Below are 17,550 nucleotides of genomic sequence, written 5' to 3'. Positions count from 1 at the left end.
GACGTCACAGAGCGCCAAAATTTGTGACGTCTGACGTCACTTGAAGTAACGTCATATGATGACGTCATCACATGACATCGTAGCTTGGTCAAAAGTGGTCCGATCACGAAGGCAATGCAAAACCAGGTGAGGTGCCTCCGATCTTGGAGGCAGTGCAAAACCGCGTTAGGTGCAGAAAGCTTTCGAAGGGTGGCGGGGCAGGATCAATGCATCTAGTGTCCCTGTAAGTACATGTCACCGCAGGTAGCAGAGTTGCGCATACCTTTTCCTTGCGCCGCTCGAGCCGCTAGTCGGCGAGCGCCGCCACATGGTGCAAAATGACGTCAAATGTTCAATTTTGCCGCGGCGAAGCCAACTTTACGGACACGACGGCGCGACTCCCGCGCCGACTTGTTTCCGTCACTTCCATCGTCATTGCTTTTTCGAACAGTGAAGCAGGTGCGAATGATGGTTAATGACAAATGCAACTTTGTCAGCGGTCGCCAGCGTGACCGCACGCGCAGTGGTCTTCTGGCGACGGTCACTGATCAGCTGGCTTAGGCGGCCAAAATGAACTCCGTCACCTTTAGTCCACTTAATGGGTCTTCGATTCACTTTAATTCTCGCTTGCTTCCCTTAGTTCATATTTGTCGAGCATACGTGCGTGAAGTTTCAAACGCCCTTAATGAGAAATAGTTCGTGCCTTCCGGCCAGGCGAGAAAAGGTCGCGAGCATGCGGAAAATAATCGCACCATTTTTCGTTGCAAGGTAGCAAGTGAACTTTTGAGTTGTTCGATCGTAGCATGCGTGAGAAAGCTGTGGTGGCGGGATCGGCCTCCGCTGTAATATTCTTTGGGCAAGCGAATCGATAAACGGACGCACTTTGGTTCACAGCCTAGCCATGTACAGCTTCACTAAATGCATTATACCTTCGGTTCACTCAGAGAACCTTTGAATCAATTTAACATTTCAATCGCTTAATCGCATTTAATCAACTCTCGTCACCTTTAGTCCACTTAAACGGCCTTCGATTCACTTTAATTCTCGCTTGGTTCACTTAATTCATATTTTGTTGTGCGTATAAGCCACTGCTCTTCGCCCTGTACTGCCCCCGGTATCGGCCGGACGCTGTAAAGTTGCTGTTGTACGCGTCGTTTTGCACGCGATACTCTAGAACCTATAGCCATATACACCAGCAAGATTGCAAAAGTGCAATCTTGCCCAGCGCGTGCGAATGAATCTGAGGCATGTCGCCCGCGCCGGAACATCGCGCCGTATTTCTCTCCTGCGCGCGCGGCGAGTGGCTTCACTGCGCGGCCATTTCACATAATGACGGACCTATGCGCAACTCTGTTCCCGTAGGGAGCATATACAGTAACTATAAATACATCGACTGAGAAGAAAAAGAATATGGCATTCGCCTTCGAGTCGTCTTAAGTGAATGCATATGGGGCCCTGTGAGTTTTAGTGTTGCTTTCTTGCGAATTTTTAAGTCAACTACTAATGACATATTCGAGGATTGGCCTGTCCTAAGTATGTTAAACCGGACTTCGTTACCCGCGGTGTGAGGGAAAAGAACAAACAAAAACAGATTGCGGCATGTGTCACCCTTCGGCGGCAAGACTATGCATGGTTGTACGCGCTAGGCCTCGTTTCGTTGCAATGGCTTGCGTGATGCCATAAGAGTGCAACAACAAAACCTTGCGGCCAGTTAATCGCGTGTGCTTGAGATCGGCCTGATAACGATGGCGGCCGGTGGACACTCGAACACGCCGATGTGTAGGCTCCGGCCGGCCAGTCGGAGTCGCGTCTGTACGCGGGCGCCGTGTTCTGTCGTCGAGTGCCTCTGAAGTGGCGCTGCTTGTTTGCACCTTGTCCCGCAAAACAAGCCGATAAGATGACAATGGGACATGAAAGACGATAAGGGGCGCTCACGCGACTCCCGCTGCACTTTATAGCGATTGAACTACCGCTGAAGACACGACCTTTTCCAACACCCACATGAGTGACACCTCGCCTCCTAAGCGACCTCAAGTCCTTCACTCTCCTCACTTCCAACAGGGGTGCGGTGCGATGCAATGTATTCACGGGCACAGCGCGTTAGGCAGATTTCCTCCTACGTTAACGTCACGCAATCGCGGTTCTGTCTTTGTGAAGCGGCCGTCGGCTGAGTGAAGGTGCCCTGCAGCTTCCTGTCTTCAAGGTGTACCCATGGGGGCGGAAGGGTGTGTCCCTCTCCCCCGATCATCTTAGGGTGGCGCCAAGTCTGCCCCATACCTTTACTCAGGTGGACCTCTCCTGTCATTGTTTAGAGTGTAGGGTTATGGCCACGGATGTTTTGGACAGTAACGACGGCAGAGGACACCTTGTGTTACATTACAATAACTGTTTACGTCCCACCTTTATCTCTAGAAAGGCGGGGACCAAAGGCAGGCCGTTGTCAGATGCACCTCATCGCGCAATCTTCATTTTTGCATCCATTGCGAAAATGAAGATTCAGGGGGGGGGGTGGCGAATAAGGGGGGGGGGGGGCGCTGCGGTGAAACTTCGCTCCCCCACCCCCCTAATGGAAAACGCTGCGCACGCGTACACGGTTGTACCAACAATCAGTCACTAATTGAAAACAAGACCAAATGGCTCTTGTATAATGGCTCTTTTAGACACCGCCAGTAATTTCTTACCACTCATATCTAATTTTCAAGATTAAAAGAAACTGCGTGACTTTTCAATGATAGTTCTAGTTGTCAAGATGTCACTTGGATGGTTATCGATACTCGTAAGACGAGTCAAAATGGGGCTTTCCCAGCGAGGTAGGCACGCACCGCGTGCTCGCGTTTCAGGTCAAACTGCACGCTAAATTAATCGTGTATAAGGCTATAAATCGTGAAAAGCAAACGCACGCTCCTGTTCTGCTATCGCTGTTTCAGCCCCACTTGGAAATACAAATCAACTGGCCCTCATCAAGTTGCTACTAACACATCCATTTCTAACGAGCTGTGAACTTTGAATTTTGACGTAGAATGCGGTGCTTGGTTGGACTCTATATATAACAGTTACGAGAAGCATAACGTACTTTACGTCTCCTCGAAAGCTAACTTGAAATAGATGCCTAATCATTGCGATAACGTAAATATCGTGCTTCATGCTACGCATGATTAGCTGGATTTCTTCAGCAAGCCCCTTTACAGCATGATATTTCGCGCGGAGCAAGTACAATTATCATGACCAGGATTTAGCGACGTGTGCACGCGGCGCCATCTCTAGGCGGCGGCACACGAAAAGAAAATCGTATCTTTTAAAGGTGCGAATTAATGCGCCATCATCAACAACATTCTCATCATAACTTGTCGAGCTCCGCTCAGTGAGCTCCGCCGGAGCTGTTCTCTAGCATTGATGCAACGTCTGCAACAGAACTGGCGATGCAGACACTGCATCTCATCACAGCAGCAATCTGAAACGCTTTTAGCGCATCGCTAAACCTTGATATTGCTTCGAACGCTTCGCATTCGGGCATACCTGCCAATTTTTATATGCAACAGAGTCATGATCAACTCGTCATTGCATTTTTCGGTGTGGATACATGGGGCATGCTCAAAGCACGCAATTATCCCACGTTATTGAGCATATCAAAACACGGTGTCCTTCTTGAAAAAAAAAAACTTTATTGAACTCATAATAATCGAAAGTGAAATTCTACGATCCGCCTGAAAAAGTAGAAAAGAGAGTGTATGTCCTTCATTCAGTGCTACCTACTGGTACTTCTTGACAAATTCTTCAATCTCCTGACGCAATTCGGCAATGGCGTCTTCCGAGGTAGACCATTCTTCTGGAGGAGAGGCGGCAGTTCTGGAAAGGAGGCGGTCCAGTTTCTGTTTCAGCAGCGAGAGGCGCCTTTCTTCTTCAGGTGCTTCTTTGACAGTGGCATATTGGGCAGGTCTGAACAGAGAGAAGAGCTTCTTCATGAGTTCACTATGGGCCTTGTTAAACTGCGACTTCAGAGATTCTAGCTGCTGCTTGATAAGAACAGCGTGCTCCCCAACAGCGTCTCGGAGCTCGACAACCTTAGCGTGTATTTTTCGACCAAGCGTTTGAAACTTCTCTTTTAACGTCCTGGCTGTTTCCTTAAGCGTGTCTATCACGGTTGCACTGGGGACACTGTCTTCGGCCGCGTACATGACAACACCTGTTCTTCCCACGAGCAGCTCACGCACCTTTTGCCGTATCTCTTCGCGTAACTCAGCGATAACCTCCTTTGTGTGCTCCCATTTCTCCCCAGTAATGGTTTTAACTTCTTCAAGAAACTTTAGAAGCTTTTGCCGAATTACATTCAATTTCTCGTAAATTCTAACGGCGTTATCTTCAAATGATGCATATGATGCTGGCCGGAAAAGTTCGAAAAGCTGCCTCTTTAGATCGTCCCTAGCGCGTTGAAGCTGCGCATAAAGGTCTTTTAGCTGCGCCTGGATCAAAACTGCATGCTCGCCAACAGCTACCTTAAGCTCAGCGAGCTTGGCCTTGATCTTTTCTCCAAGGACAAGAAACTTCTCTTTCAACGTAACAGCAACGTCTTTTAGCGCATTGGTAAGGTAACCTTCGTGGACATCATCGATTACGTCGTACAAAGCTGGTTGGGTTTTGGTGCGATTAAAATATAGACTAACTTGATACCTGATTTCCTTACGCAGGCGTTCAATCTTAGTCTTAACGTCATCGAACTTATCCTCTCCCTCATCTAGTTCCTTCAGCAGAACAGCCAAACGCCATCTTAGAGAGAACATTCTTGTCGCCAAAGAGAGCGTCCTTTCTGCCAAGGGAGAGCTCCTCCGTACTTTGCCTTGGGTATTGTCACTCCTTGCTGGGTCATTTGTTTTCATACTAAGAAGTTCTTGAACTTTCTCTCTGATCTCGCTACGCAGCTCTTGGATGAGCCCTTTCAGCTTTTCCCACTTCTCGCCTGTAGCCGACTGAACTTCGGTAAGGAACTTCTGAAGCCTCTCTCGCAGGCTGGAGAGGGAAGATAGAATTTGGAGGACGTTTACATTGGAGTCCGAGTACGTTGCAGGGACGAAGAGCTCGAAAAGCTTCTTAGCAAGAGCATCACGGGCAATCTTCAGCTGTTCACCGAGAACCTTGAGTTGCTCTTTAATCTGCTGGGCATGAACTCCAGCGGTTTCTTTCAGTTCTTGAGTCTTTTTCTGTATCTGGCTGCCGATAACTAGGAACTGGTCCTTTAGTGTTCTTCCAATGTCCTTGAGCGTGTCCACGATATAAGCCTCATAGTCGTCATCAGCCAAGGTATCGATAGCAGTGTAAGCGGCGGGAGCACTTGAACCATGGAGAAGCTCTTGCACCTTTAGTCTGATCTCGCTACGCAACTCTTGGATGAGCCCTTTCAGCTTTTCCCACTTCTCGCCTGTAGCCGACTGAACTTCGGTAAGGAACTTCTGAAGCATCTCTCGCAGGCTGGAGAGGGAAGATAGAATTTGGAGGACGTTTACATTGGAGTCCGAGTACGTTGCAGGGACGAAGAGCTTGAAAAGCTTCTTAGCAAGAGCATCACGGGCAATCTTCAGCTGTTCACCGAGAACCTTGAGTTGCTCTTTAATCTGCTGGGCATGAACTCCAGCGGTTTCTTTCAGTTCTTGAGTCTTTTTCTGTATCTGGCTGCCGATAACTAGGAACTGGTCCTTTAGTGTTCTTCCAATGTCCTTGAGCGTGTCCACGATGTAAGCCTCATAGTCGTCATCAGCCAAGGTATCGATAGCAGTGTAAGCGGCGGGAGCACTTGAACCATGGAGAAGCTCTTGCACCTTTAGTCTGATCTCGCTACGCAACTCTTGGATGAGCCCTTTCAGCTTTTCCCACTTCTCGCCTGTAGCCGACTGAACTTCGGTAAGGAACTTCTGAAGCCTCTCTCGCAGGCTGGAGAGGGAAGATAGAATTTGGAAGACGTTTACATTGGAGTCCGAGTACGTTGCAGGGACGAAGAGCTCGAAAAGCTTCTTAGCAAGAGCATCACGGGCAATCTTCAGCTGTTCACCGAGAACCTTGAGTTGTTCTTTAATCTGCTGGGCATGAACTCCAGCGGTTTCTTTCAGTTCTTGAGTCTTGTTCTGTATCTGGCTGCCGATATCTAGGAACTGGTCCTTTAGTGTTCTTCCAATGTCCTTGAGCGTGTCCACGATGTAAGCCTCATAATCGTCATCAGCCGAGGTATCGATGGCAGTGTAAGCGGCGGGAGCACTTGAACCATGGAGAAGCTCTTGCACCTTTAGTCTGATCTCGCTACGCAACTCTTGGATGAGCCCTTTCAGCTTTTCCCACTTCTCGCCTGTAGCCGACTGAACTTCGGTAAGGAACTTCTGAAGCCTCTCTCGCAGGCTGGAGAGGGAAGATAGAATTTGGAAGACGTTTACATTGGAGTCCGAGTACGTTGCAGGGACGAAGAGCTCGAAAAGCTTCTTAGCAAGAGCATCACGGGCAATCTTCAGCTGTTCACCGAGAACCTTGAGTTGTTCTTTAATCTGCTGGGCATGAACTCCAGCAGTTTCTTTCAGTTCTTGAGTCTTGTTCTGTATCTGGTTGCCGATAACTAGGAACTGGTCCTTTAGTGTTCTTCTAATGTCCTTGAGCGTGTCCACGATGTAAGCCTCATAATCGTCATCAGCCGAGGTATCGATGGCAGTGTAAGCGGCGGGAGCACTTGAACCATGGAGAAGCTCTTGCACCTTTAGTCTGATCTCGCTACGCAACTCTTGGATGAGCCCTTTCAGCTTTTCCCACTTCTCGCCTGTAGCCGACTGAACTTCGGTAAGGAACTTCTGAAGCCTCTCTCGCAGGCTGGAGAGGGAAGATAGAATTTGGAAGACGTTTACATTGGAGTCCGAGTACGTTGCAGGGACGAAGAGCTCGAAAAGCTTCTTAGCAAGAGCATCACGGGCAATCTTCAGCTGTTCACCGAGAACCTTGAGTTGTTCTTTAATTTGCTGGGCATGAACTCCAGCAGTTTCTTTCAGTTCTTGAGTCTTGTTCTGTATCTGGCTGCCGATAACTAGGAACTGGTCCTTTAGTGTTCTTCCAATGTCCTTGAGCGTGTCCACGATGTAAGCCTCATAATCGTCATCAGCCGAGGTATCGATGGCAGTGTAAGCGGCGGGAGCACTTGAACCATGGAGAAGCTCTTGCACCTTTAGTCTGATCTCGCTACGCAACTCTTGGATGAGCCCTTTCAGCTTTTCCCACTTCTCGCCTGTAGCCGACTGAACTTCGGTAAGGAACTTCTGAAGCCTCTCTCGCAGGCCGGAGAGGGAAGATAGAATTTGGAAGACGTTTGCATTGGAGTCCGAGTACGTTGCAGGGAAGAAGAGCTCGAAAAGCTTCTTAGCAAGAGCATCACGTGCAATGTTCAGCTTTTCAGCGAGAACGTTGAGTTGTTCTTTAATCTGCTGGGCATGAACTCCAGCAGTTTCTTTCAGTTCTTGAGTCTTGTTCTGTATCTGGTTGCCGATAACTAGGAACTGGTCCTTTAGTGTTCTTCTAATGTCCTTGAGCGTGTCCACGATGTAAGCCTCATAATCGTCATCAGCCGAGGTATCGATGGCAGTGTAAGCGGCGGGAGCACTTGAACCATGGAGAAGCTCTTGCACCTTTAGTCTGATCTCGCTACGCAACTCTTGGATGAGCCCTTTCAGCTTTTCCCACTTCTCGCCTGTAGCCGACTGAACTTCGGTAAGGAACTTCTGAAGCCTCTCTCGCAGGCTGGAGAGGGAAGATAGAATTTGGAAGACGTTTACATTGGAGTCCGAGTACGTTGCAGGGACGAAGAGCTCGAAAAGCTTCTTAGCAAGAGCATCACGGGCAATCTTCAGCTGTTCACCGAGAACCTTGAGTTGTTCTTTAATCTGCTGGGCATGAACTCCAGCAGTTTCTTTCAGTTCTTGAGTCTTGTTCTGTATCTGGCTGCCGATAACTAGGAACTGGTCCTTTAGTGTTCTTCCAATGTCCTTGAGCGTGTCCACGATGTAAGCCTCATAATCGTCATCAGCCGAGGTATCGATAGCAGTGTAAGCGGCGGGAGCACTTGAACCATGGAGAAGCTCTTGCACCTTTAGTCTGATCTCGCTACGCAACTCTTGGATGAGCCCTTTCAGCTTTTCCCACTTCTCGCCTGTAGCCGACTGAACTTCGGTAAGGAACTTCTGAAGCCTCTCTCGCAGGCCGGAGAGGGAAGATAGAATTTGGAAGACGTTTGCATTGGAGTCCGAGTACGTTGCAGGGAAGAAGAGCTCGAAAAGCTTCTTAGCAAGAGCATCACGTGCAATGTTCAGCTTTTCAGCGAGAACGTTGAGTTGCTCTTTAATCTCCTGGGCGTGAACTCCAGCGATTTCTTTCAGTTCTTGAGTCTTGTTCTGTATCTGGCTGCCGATAACTAGGAACTGGTCCTTTAGTGTTCTTCCAATGTCCTTGAGCGTGTCCACGATGTAAGCCTCATAATCGTCATCAGCCGAGGTATCGATGGCAGTGTAAGCGGCGGGAGCACTTGAACCATGGAGAAGCTCTTGCACCTTTAGTCTGATCTCGCTACGCAACTCTTGGATGAGCCCTTTCAGCTTTTCCCACTTCTCGCCTGTAGCCGACTGAACTTCGGTAAGGAGCTTCTGAAGCCTCTCTCGCAGGCTGGAGAGGGAAGATAGAATTTGGAAGACGTTTACATTGGAGTCCGAGTACGTTGCAGGGACGAAGAGCTCGAAAAGCTTCTTAGCAAGAGCATCACGGGCAATCTTCAGCTGTTCACCGAGAACCTTGAGTTGTTCTTTAATCTGCTGGGCATGAACTCCAGCAGTTTCTTTCAGTTCTTGAGTCTTGTTCTGCATCTGGCTGCCGATAACTAGGAACTGGTCCTTTAGTGTTCTTCCAATGTCCTTGAGCGTATCCACGATGTAAGCCTCAACTTCAGTGGCTTGTCTCTCGTGCAGCCGCAGTGACCTTGGGGACGTAATAAATATTTTAGGGTATTTCTCAGTAGAGTGGCCATTGTCACGATATTATTTGTATTAGCAAAACCATGCGATTGCGTTAGTATGTGTTTGTATTCAGCGAATCCCTAAGACGCATTGTAGTTTATCTTCTGGGCAGTGCTGAATTAATGAAACATAGAGCACATTGAAAGTCCTGTGCCTGCACTTTTGCACGGCTTTTGTAAAAAAGCCGTATGACAGGAAATTAGTCTAAATTAAGTCGTCGAAATCTCATTGATGCAAAGAATGTGGCAGCGCGGTTTCAAATGTTTAAGGTAGCGTGGCGTAAGCTAAGACAAACAGTATATAAAAGAATATAATGGTCCGAAAAATAAGAACATCGATCTTTGTGACGAACTTGATTTGTCGATGGCAAGTGACAGGTGCTGCGGAGCTTTGCAAGATGTATTTAAAAACGCATTTTCTACTGACAACTCCAATCATTTACCAATTCAAGCCGATTATGGATATCCCCGAATGGAACCAATCATCATTAATCAATTGGGACTTTTTCACCTCATACTAAAAATGAAAGCGTCAGCACCTGGCATAGATGGAATCGCTCCCCAATTTCTCAAACAAACTGCCATTTATTGTTCAGTCATTTTTTCACAGCTCTTTTCACAGTCATTACAAAATGCCTCATTGCCCAGTGATTGGAAGGCGGGGAAGGTGGTTGCTGTGCCTAAACAAGGTGACTCATCTAATCCTTCTAATTACAGGCCCATTACTTTGACTAGTATTCCATGTAAGCTTCTCGAACACATCATCTATTCTAACCTAATTATATTTCTCGAAGAAAATAACTTCTTTCATAACAGTCCGCATGGTTTTAGGAAACACTACTCATGCGAAACCCAACTACTACTCTTCACCAACGACTTATTTTCAGCATCTGACACTGGCTCCATTATCGATTGTATTTTCCTTGATTTTTAAAAAGCTTTTGACACCGTTTCTCACCGTTTACTTCTACTAAAACTAAGCATGATAAATATTGACTCAAACATATTACGATGGATTGAATTCTTTTGTCTAACAGAACCCAACATGTAACACCTAACGGTCATAACTCACGCAATTGTTCCGTAACATCTGGTGTGCCACAAGGTTCTGTCCTTGAACCCTTACTCTTTCTAATTTATATTAATGATCTTCCATCCAGCATTACATCAACAATCAGGCTATTTGCCGACGATTGTGTCATTTACCGCATAATAACGAACCCGCATGATTCATCACTACTTCAACCTGATCTTGACAACATTACATCTTGGTGCTCACTCTGGTCAATGAAACTGAATATTAACAAATGTAAAATAATGAGGATCTCTCGAGGATGTACTGACTGCACTAGCCCTGTTTATTCAATTACTAATTTTCAGTTGTCATCTGTCAATACTTACAAATACCTAGGTGTTCACATAGACAACTATTTAACATGGAATAGTCATATCAATTATGTGATTAAAACTTCTTTACAGAACACTAGTCAGATCTAAACTCGAGTACGCCTAATCAATCTGGGGTCCTCATTCTTGTTTACTTGTTAATGCACTAGAAGCCATCCAAAATCGTTCAGCTCGTTTCATTGTCGCTAATTACTCCCGTACTGCTAGTATCTCATCAATTAAAACTTCTCTAGACCTTCCTACCCTTTCTAACAGGAGGAAGCAGGCCCGCCTATGTCTCTTCCACAAAATTTTTTTCATGAATCCTGAAATAAAACGCACATTGTTCTCGCCACCTTCTTACGTTTCATCTCGCATCGACCATAACTTCAAAGTTCATGTGCCATTTTGCCATACTAACATGTACTTCCACTCCTACGTGCCGAAGACTTCATCCGAATGGAACCACCTTCCTGCCTCCATCGCCAGTAACTCTGATCATGCATCATTCAAAACTGCCATCTCTAACTCGTAACACTCCTCTCTGTAACGCCGCAAATGGCATTGAGAGTATTTAAATAAATAAATAAATAAATAAATAAATAAATAAATAAATAAATAAATAAATAAATAAATAAATAAATAAATAAATAAATAAATAAATAGTGTTTCCTTATTCTTATTTTAGATAATACAGACGTAGTATTGGTGGGAAAGTCGGTATATTTAGACTTCTGCTTGCAAATGAAAATAAACCAAATTGCGTGATTTGTAATCTTCCACTGAGAGTCAGTCTTTTTCAAAGAACATGTTCACCTCTTCGAAGGCAATTGTTCTTTTCTCTAACTTGTACGCTTGTACCCATTTCACCCTTTGTTAAAAGTGTTCTTAAGCAAACTTCTTTTCATATCGCTTGATATTGGTCGACGACACGCTTTGGTCGTCATGCTTGAAGCATTATAGGAATGCACAATAGAGGGAGAGAAAGCGATAAGGCGAGCATTTAGCAAAGATACTGCGCCTCCTGAGAAGAAAGGAGCGACAGCAGAGGAAGAACGCCAGTAACTTTACTTGCCGATAATGAGTGACTTAGGAGTAATTAACGCTAACACAGGAACAAAGATATCACAGCCAAGAGTTGAAAACTTACCCAGCATTGCACACTGCAGCGGCCGCAGCAGGCAATATGCATGAAAGAAGGACAGTACATAAATTTATTGAGATAACGACACATTTCTATCCTGTAAATCGCGACACATCATATATCGGTCTCTCCATTATTTCAAGGTTGTTCGCAGCGAAACTTGTTGTTGAGAAATAATCTCTTTCTACCTAATTTTCTGAGGTGAGTATATCGAGCAGATTTACCGATCTTCCGGTGTGTGCTTAGGTTATCGCATCTCAGCCCGTTAGGGTCGATCTCTGAAGTTTCCAACTGAGAGAAGCCTTTGAAGACTGTCTAATACTTTATTGCTAGTGTCTCAGCCTCGTGCATTGCTCCGCTCTAAGGGCGCTACTGACCGCTCGATGTAGCATGCCATTCCTGCTGATTGTGTTCGGCTAGATTCTAAGAAAAAAGAAAGAGAGTCATGTGAGTATTTTTTGTGAGTCCTGACTTGCCACGTAGATGACTCTCTTTAAAGAGTTACGTTAACTCTCTTTGGGTCCTACGACTCTCCGACGAGAGTATAATGATCTCCATAGAGAGTTCACGTGTCTCTTTAAAGAGAGTCATATGCGGGGAAAGTCAGGACTCACAAAAAAGACTCACATGACTCTCTTTTTTCTTAGAAACTAGCCGAACGCAATCAGCAGGAATGAAATACTGCATCGAGCGCGCACATGGCTCTCTTTAAAGAGGCACGTGAATTCTCTTAGGAGATCATTATATTCTCGTCGGAAAGTCGTGAGACTCAAAAGAGAGTCAACTTGTCTCTTTAAAGAGAGCCCTATACATGGCAAGCCAGGGCTCACCGGCAATGGTAACACATACTATTCTTTTTTTTTTTCATAGAGTGTAAAACGCCCTGGGGAAAGCGACATTGCTAGGTTGCGTCACGTTAAGGGCTTAATCTAGCTCGTAACCAAGATTTCCAGAAACGTTATCGTAGTCAAGGACAACTTTTCTTGCGAAATATAACTTTTCACCGCTCTGAATTTGTAATAAACCACAGGGAAATACCTTAAATAAATTGCTTGGTGCTTAGCAATCACTTAAAACAGGCAGTTTTATAGCCTGAGTTATGGAACAAAGCCCATACCACGGACTGACCGCTGCGTCAATACAGCAAACCATGCAGCACACGAGAACGCCATTGCCAATGAGCAAGCCTAGCAAGCCTCGTGCAAGTCTTGCTTCGAAAGTCTGAATTTATCTCTTCGTACACATCAGTCCACATAAGCAAATAATCAGAGTAGCTGGCTCATTAATTAATTATTAATTGATCCAAGTACAACACAGCTTCCTATTGAAACATATTCTGAAGGGAGTTTTGCGAAAGTATTCAAGACGAAGAACATGGAGCGAATGTTTTTGTGTTTGCTGCGATACAAGTAATCAGTGCACTATGAACGCAAACAACAAAACTATTAAATGCACTGGTCGTGTTATTTTATTGCTGATTAGGCAACAAAAGATATAACAAATGAGCTTACTAAGATTTCGAGAATATATACGCTGCATTTTTTGAACTTCGCAGTGGCACACTTAAGCAATGCGTATTTGTATTAGCTCTCATTTCTAATCATTTTTAAACTTTTGTTTTTTCTTTTCTGTCTCATTAGTCATTCATTGTTAATAATATTAGTACATAACAGGCTCTTGAAGAAGCCGTCTTTTTTCCCTTCAATTTTGGCGTTAGAATGTAAATAGCACGATGATATCTTGCCAGACATTAAAATAATATAACGCCGATGACCTTCTGCTGGAAGCTTCAGAGGTGTGTATTTTTCGAAGAGAGAAAAATAGGTAGCAATTCTTAATGGTAGTCCCGGAGATTTTAGCCTGGTTGATTGCTTGCACAAGCTACTTCAAGCATTGGACAGTCGGACTCTCCGACGTGCACAACTTTTAATGCTCGGGAGGACTTAAAACACGTCCTGTGTGAATGTTCCCGGTATTACCCAGCGCAACAGATTCTCTACGCAGCGATACATTTGCAACGCGGCTTAAGCTTGGAGCTGCGGCACCTCCTAAACCCGTGTCAAAGTACCGTCTGTGCGATGCGCAGCACTAAAGCGCTGCCGGTGTTTTTCAGGACTACGCACCTGAACGAAACATTATGGATTACTCATCTGCGCATACATTTATGCTTGTATGTGAATGTACGTGTTATTTGTGTATATATGTTGTCATTGTTTACATAGCATGGTCATCAGCCGACACTTGGAATGTTTTTCGAAGAAAACTCGGTGAAACTTACGTCTTGTCGCTGTGGCGAGAACGACCAGGGCGATGAAGTGGAGCTTCATCGTCTGGAAAGGATAAAAGAAAGATATGTAAACAGTTGTGAGCATTGCATGCGCGCTCGATCTCTGCACCGCTAATAAGACTTGAGCGTTCATTCAAAGTGGTTTCTCTATGACTCCGAGCATCGAAGAATGAGGGCTGAACGGTGTCAGTGAAACCTAATGCTTAATGCTGATGTTATCAATGTCTCATGTTCAAATATAATGTTCAAGGCAGGGGGGCGCCCCGCTATTTAACATCTCCAGCGAAAGGCCGGCGCATATTGCAAAGATGATAGATATGCGTTCGAATGCTTAATGATGTCAACACTAGAAAACCTTAACTTCAAGTCTCGGACTGATTATATGAACCGGAGAAGGGGCCTCATACGTTTCGATAGGTGGACCTATATTTGTCAAAAGGCGCCCTGTCATCTTTGTCTGGTTAGCTAAACTGCACGAAATGTCCAAAAGTTTCTTTCTTCTCCCATAATGTCGTGAACTACTCGAGCGGCTCCGGCCACTCACATTTACAGTTAAGGTCTACTGTTTTATGCGCCAAAACCAAAGTAGGATTGTTATACATGCCGTGTTTGGAGATTTCCGACTAATTTGGACCCCCTTGCGTTCCTTAACGACCGGCAGCTAAAACTAAGCACATGAGCGGCTTTCCATTTCGTCCCAATCGAAACGTATTCGCCTCGGACGGGAATCGAACCCGCGCTCTTGAGCTTAGCAGCGCGTTCGTCATGCTACCATGACAGGTACCGCTCACGGTCACGGGTAAAGTGGATGCGCACTTTAACCAGCCGCGAGAATGAGACCGACCAACAGAGGGACCCAGGGGGCCTGGGAGGTCCTGAATTCTCTTGCAATAGAGTTTTTTCGACTCGACTCGAGTCGATATATATATAGAGATGGAAGTTTACATACCCCAAAAGCAAAGTTCAGACTTGGCATACATAATGAGCTGGGTCAGGTTAGCGATCATTGCATTTACAAAGAAAGATAGAGAACGCGATATATAGCCGTACAGTTCCCGGGCACCTTCTGATACATCCATACATTGTATGCAATCTGCTGTGGGGTGAAACACTCACCAGGCCGTGGATAGAAGAGCTGCGTTGGCAGGCATGGGTGGCGATCAGCTTTATATATTCGCACGTCGGGGGTAGACGACGCTGGGATTCGATGCAGCTGGCGCGTGCACGGTGATAAGGCTGGATCCGGATACATGGCGAATGAAGTTCTCATAGGTGAACAACAGCCAAGTTGTTTCACCTGCTATTCCCAGTAATAGATTTCGGTTGCAGCTCAAAAAGTGTCATTCAGCTGATAGATATCCCACGATATTGTGCACTCGCTGTACCTGTCGAAACGTTAGCTTCAGCAACAACGCTCATTCTTTCAGGTATTAATTCTATACTGTGTGACACTCCTGCCATAGCCCTAAACAGGGCTGCAGCGTCTATAAAAAATAAATAAAAATAAATAAATAAACTCTTCGCTTGTTCTGTATTTCGACCACATTGGAGAAATTAGAAGCCGAAATCATCGCATGTGGACGCTGTCCACGCGTGACCACTCACCTGAATCTACATCTTCAATATAAAATGACCTAGATATTTTTCAGTACGAGCCAATTTAGGCGTTGAGAAGTGCTCTGTAAAATTATATAGATTTAATTACGCGTGTCAATGAAAACTGGAAAGCGGAAACAGTGGATAATTTTTCAATATCGTAGCGAAGAGTTCGTGTGAGCAGCAGGTGCGGTCTAAACAATGTGCAGAACATGCACTGCTGCGCCATTATCTCAGAATAATATGCAACGAGAAAGTATTTTCGCTGTTCTTTAGTGCGCTTTGCTGTAGTGGGTATGTGCCATTGTGTAATATCATCATCAACGCTATTATCGTTTTCTCTTCAATGTCCTTCCCCTGATTCATGGGGCAGAAGCTGTGTCCACAGGTTGATTAAACCCATATCCACCCCCCATAAACCCATATCCACCAGAAAACGGTCATCGTCATGAACCGGCACGCGCTCTCTTCGTCCTCTTCGTCTTCTGCTTCCCTCCCAAAACACGTGCGACGATTTGTCTGGCGTGGGATGCAATAACTCTAATGGGCGAGAGAACAAGCGCAGAGAGAGAGAGAGAAAGACAGAAACAGAAAGAAGGAGAAAGAAATAGACAAAAAATAGAGAAAAAAGAGTGAGCAAGCATAGCCACGTATAGTATAGTATAGTATAGTATAGTATAGTATAGTATAGTATAGTATAGTATAGTATAGTATAGTATGGTATGGTATAGTATAGTATAGTATAGTATAGTATAGTATGGTATAGTATAGTATAGTACAGTACAGTATAGTATGGTATAGAAAGGGGTGGGAAAGAGAGGTGAGGTTGAGGATGAGGAAAAGGAGGAGGGCAACCCCACCAGCTCCGCTGCTTCCTCAGTCTTATATATTATATTACTTATCTTCGTATTTTTCTTATGTAAAGAAAAAAAAATAAAGCGCTTCAACTTCAACTTCCTATTGATCTATGCTTAGTATATTGAACTTTTGTTTAATTTTTATTTCTTTCATATTTGGTAATAGACAAAATGTAACTTACAATTTAAGAAATTTCCGTTAAAACTATCCGGTGCTTGGCCATTCCCCCAGCGTGGGTTTGTGCCACGGATACAAATATCTGTTCTACTCTACTCTACCATCATCGTCATCAAAGTCCTCGTTTTCGTTGTCATCAGCCATGGCGGGTGGCAGGCAGTCGACGACTCCGTCTCGAAGTCAGCAGGGCTTCGCGCTGTGCGCCTACAGCGTGTCGGTGGTGTTGGGCACAGCGCTGCTGCTGCGCTTCTTGGTGCCCAAGTTCTCGCTGCTGTCTGAGCGCGCACCCGCGGACACCTCCGGCGCCCAGGCGGCTTCAGACGGCTGCTGTCCCGACCTGCTGCAAGAGCTGGCAGCCACGGTGAACGAAAGCGTCGATCCCTGCGATGACTTTGTTCGGTACGATGCGCTCGCGTGCAGTTTATTTTAAGGCGAGTCTTAGATGCCTCATCAAACGCGAAAATCGACCGTCGGCGTCGGGGACAACACGAGCAATGAAAAAAAAATCATCACGTGATGACATCATCATATGACGTCACAGATTGCCAAAATTTATGAAGGCATTATGACGTCGTCATGACGTCACAAAGCTACGACGTCATCACATCACATCCTAGCTTGTTCAAAGGTGGGCCGATTATGGAGGCAGCGCAAATCCAGGTTAGGTGCCTCCGATCCTGGAGGTGGTGCAAAACCATGTTAGGTGCAGAAAGCTCTCGGAGGGTGGCGGAGCAGGATCGATACATCGACTAAGAATAAAAAGAAGATGGCTTTCGCCTTCAAGTCGTCTTAGGTGAACGCTTAGGTGAATGCGTAAGGGACTCTGTGAGTTTTTATTTAATATACTTCAAAGGCCCACTTCTCGAGGGCTTTACATGAGGTTGTGGGAAAACAAGATAGGGTTAATAAAACAAACATTCTATGGCTTCGTAAAGTTATCCGTGTTGGAATGATGGATGACACTTGCGGCAAGGTATGTGCTTTCGTATTGAGAGGGTAACTTGCTAATGCAGGAAAAATCGTTTTTCTTTTTAGTTTCCCTTCAAGCAAAGATGCAACGTCATCAACACGTCCACTCCTCCTACCTTTTAATGTTCCGGT

The 17,550-nt window shown here is 45.5% G+C and overlaps 1 protein-coding gene across 1 annotated transcript; it reads right to left on the bottom strand.

The window, feature by feature from the left end:
• Positions 1-3,697: 3,697 nt before the first annotated feature.
• Positions 3,698-16,593, bottom strand: LOC119388026 (uncharacterized). The gene is made up of 2 exons (XM_049414266.1): positions 16,546-16,593; positions 3,698-8,996 (listed from the first exon to the last, which is right to left on the bottom strand). Exons 1-2 carry the CDS (start codon positions 16,591-16,593, stop codon positions 3,729-3,731), a joined length of 5,316 nt encoding a protein of 1,771 aa, XP_049270223.1. The 3' UTR covers positions 3,698-3,728.
• Positions 16,594-17,550: the final 957 nt, after the last annotated feature.

The sequence above is a fragment of the Rhipicephalus sanguineus genome, chromosome 3 (genome assembly GCF_013339695.2).
Source record: "Rhipicephalus sanguineus isolate Rsan-2018 chromosome 3, BIME_Rsan_1.4, whole genome shotgun sequence".
Classification (NCBI taxonomy): Eukaryota; Metazoa; Arthropoda; class Arachnida; order Ixodida; family Ixodidae; genus Rhipicephalus; species Rhipicephalus sanguineus.
The sequence above is the reverse complement of the archived record's forward strand: the minus strand, read 5'-3'. Positions and strand labels throughout refer to the sequence as shown.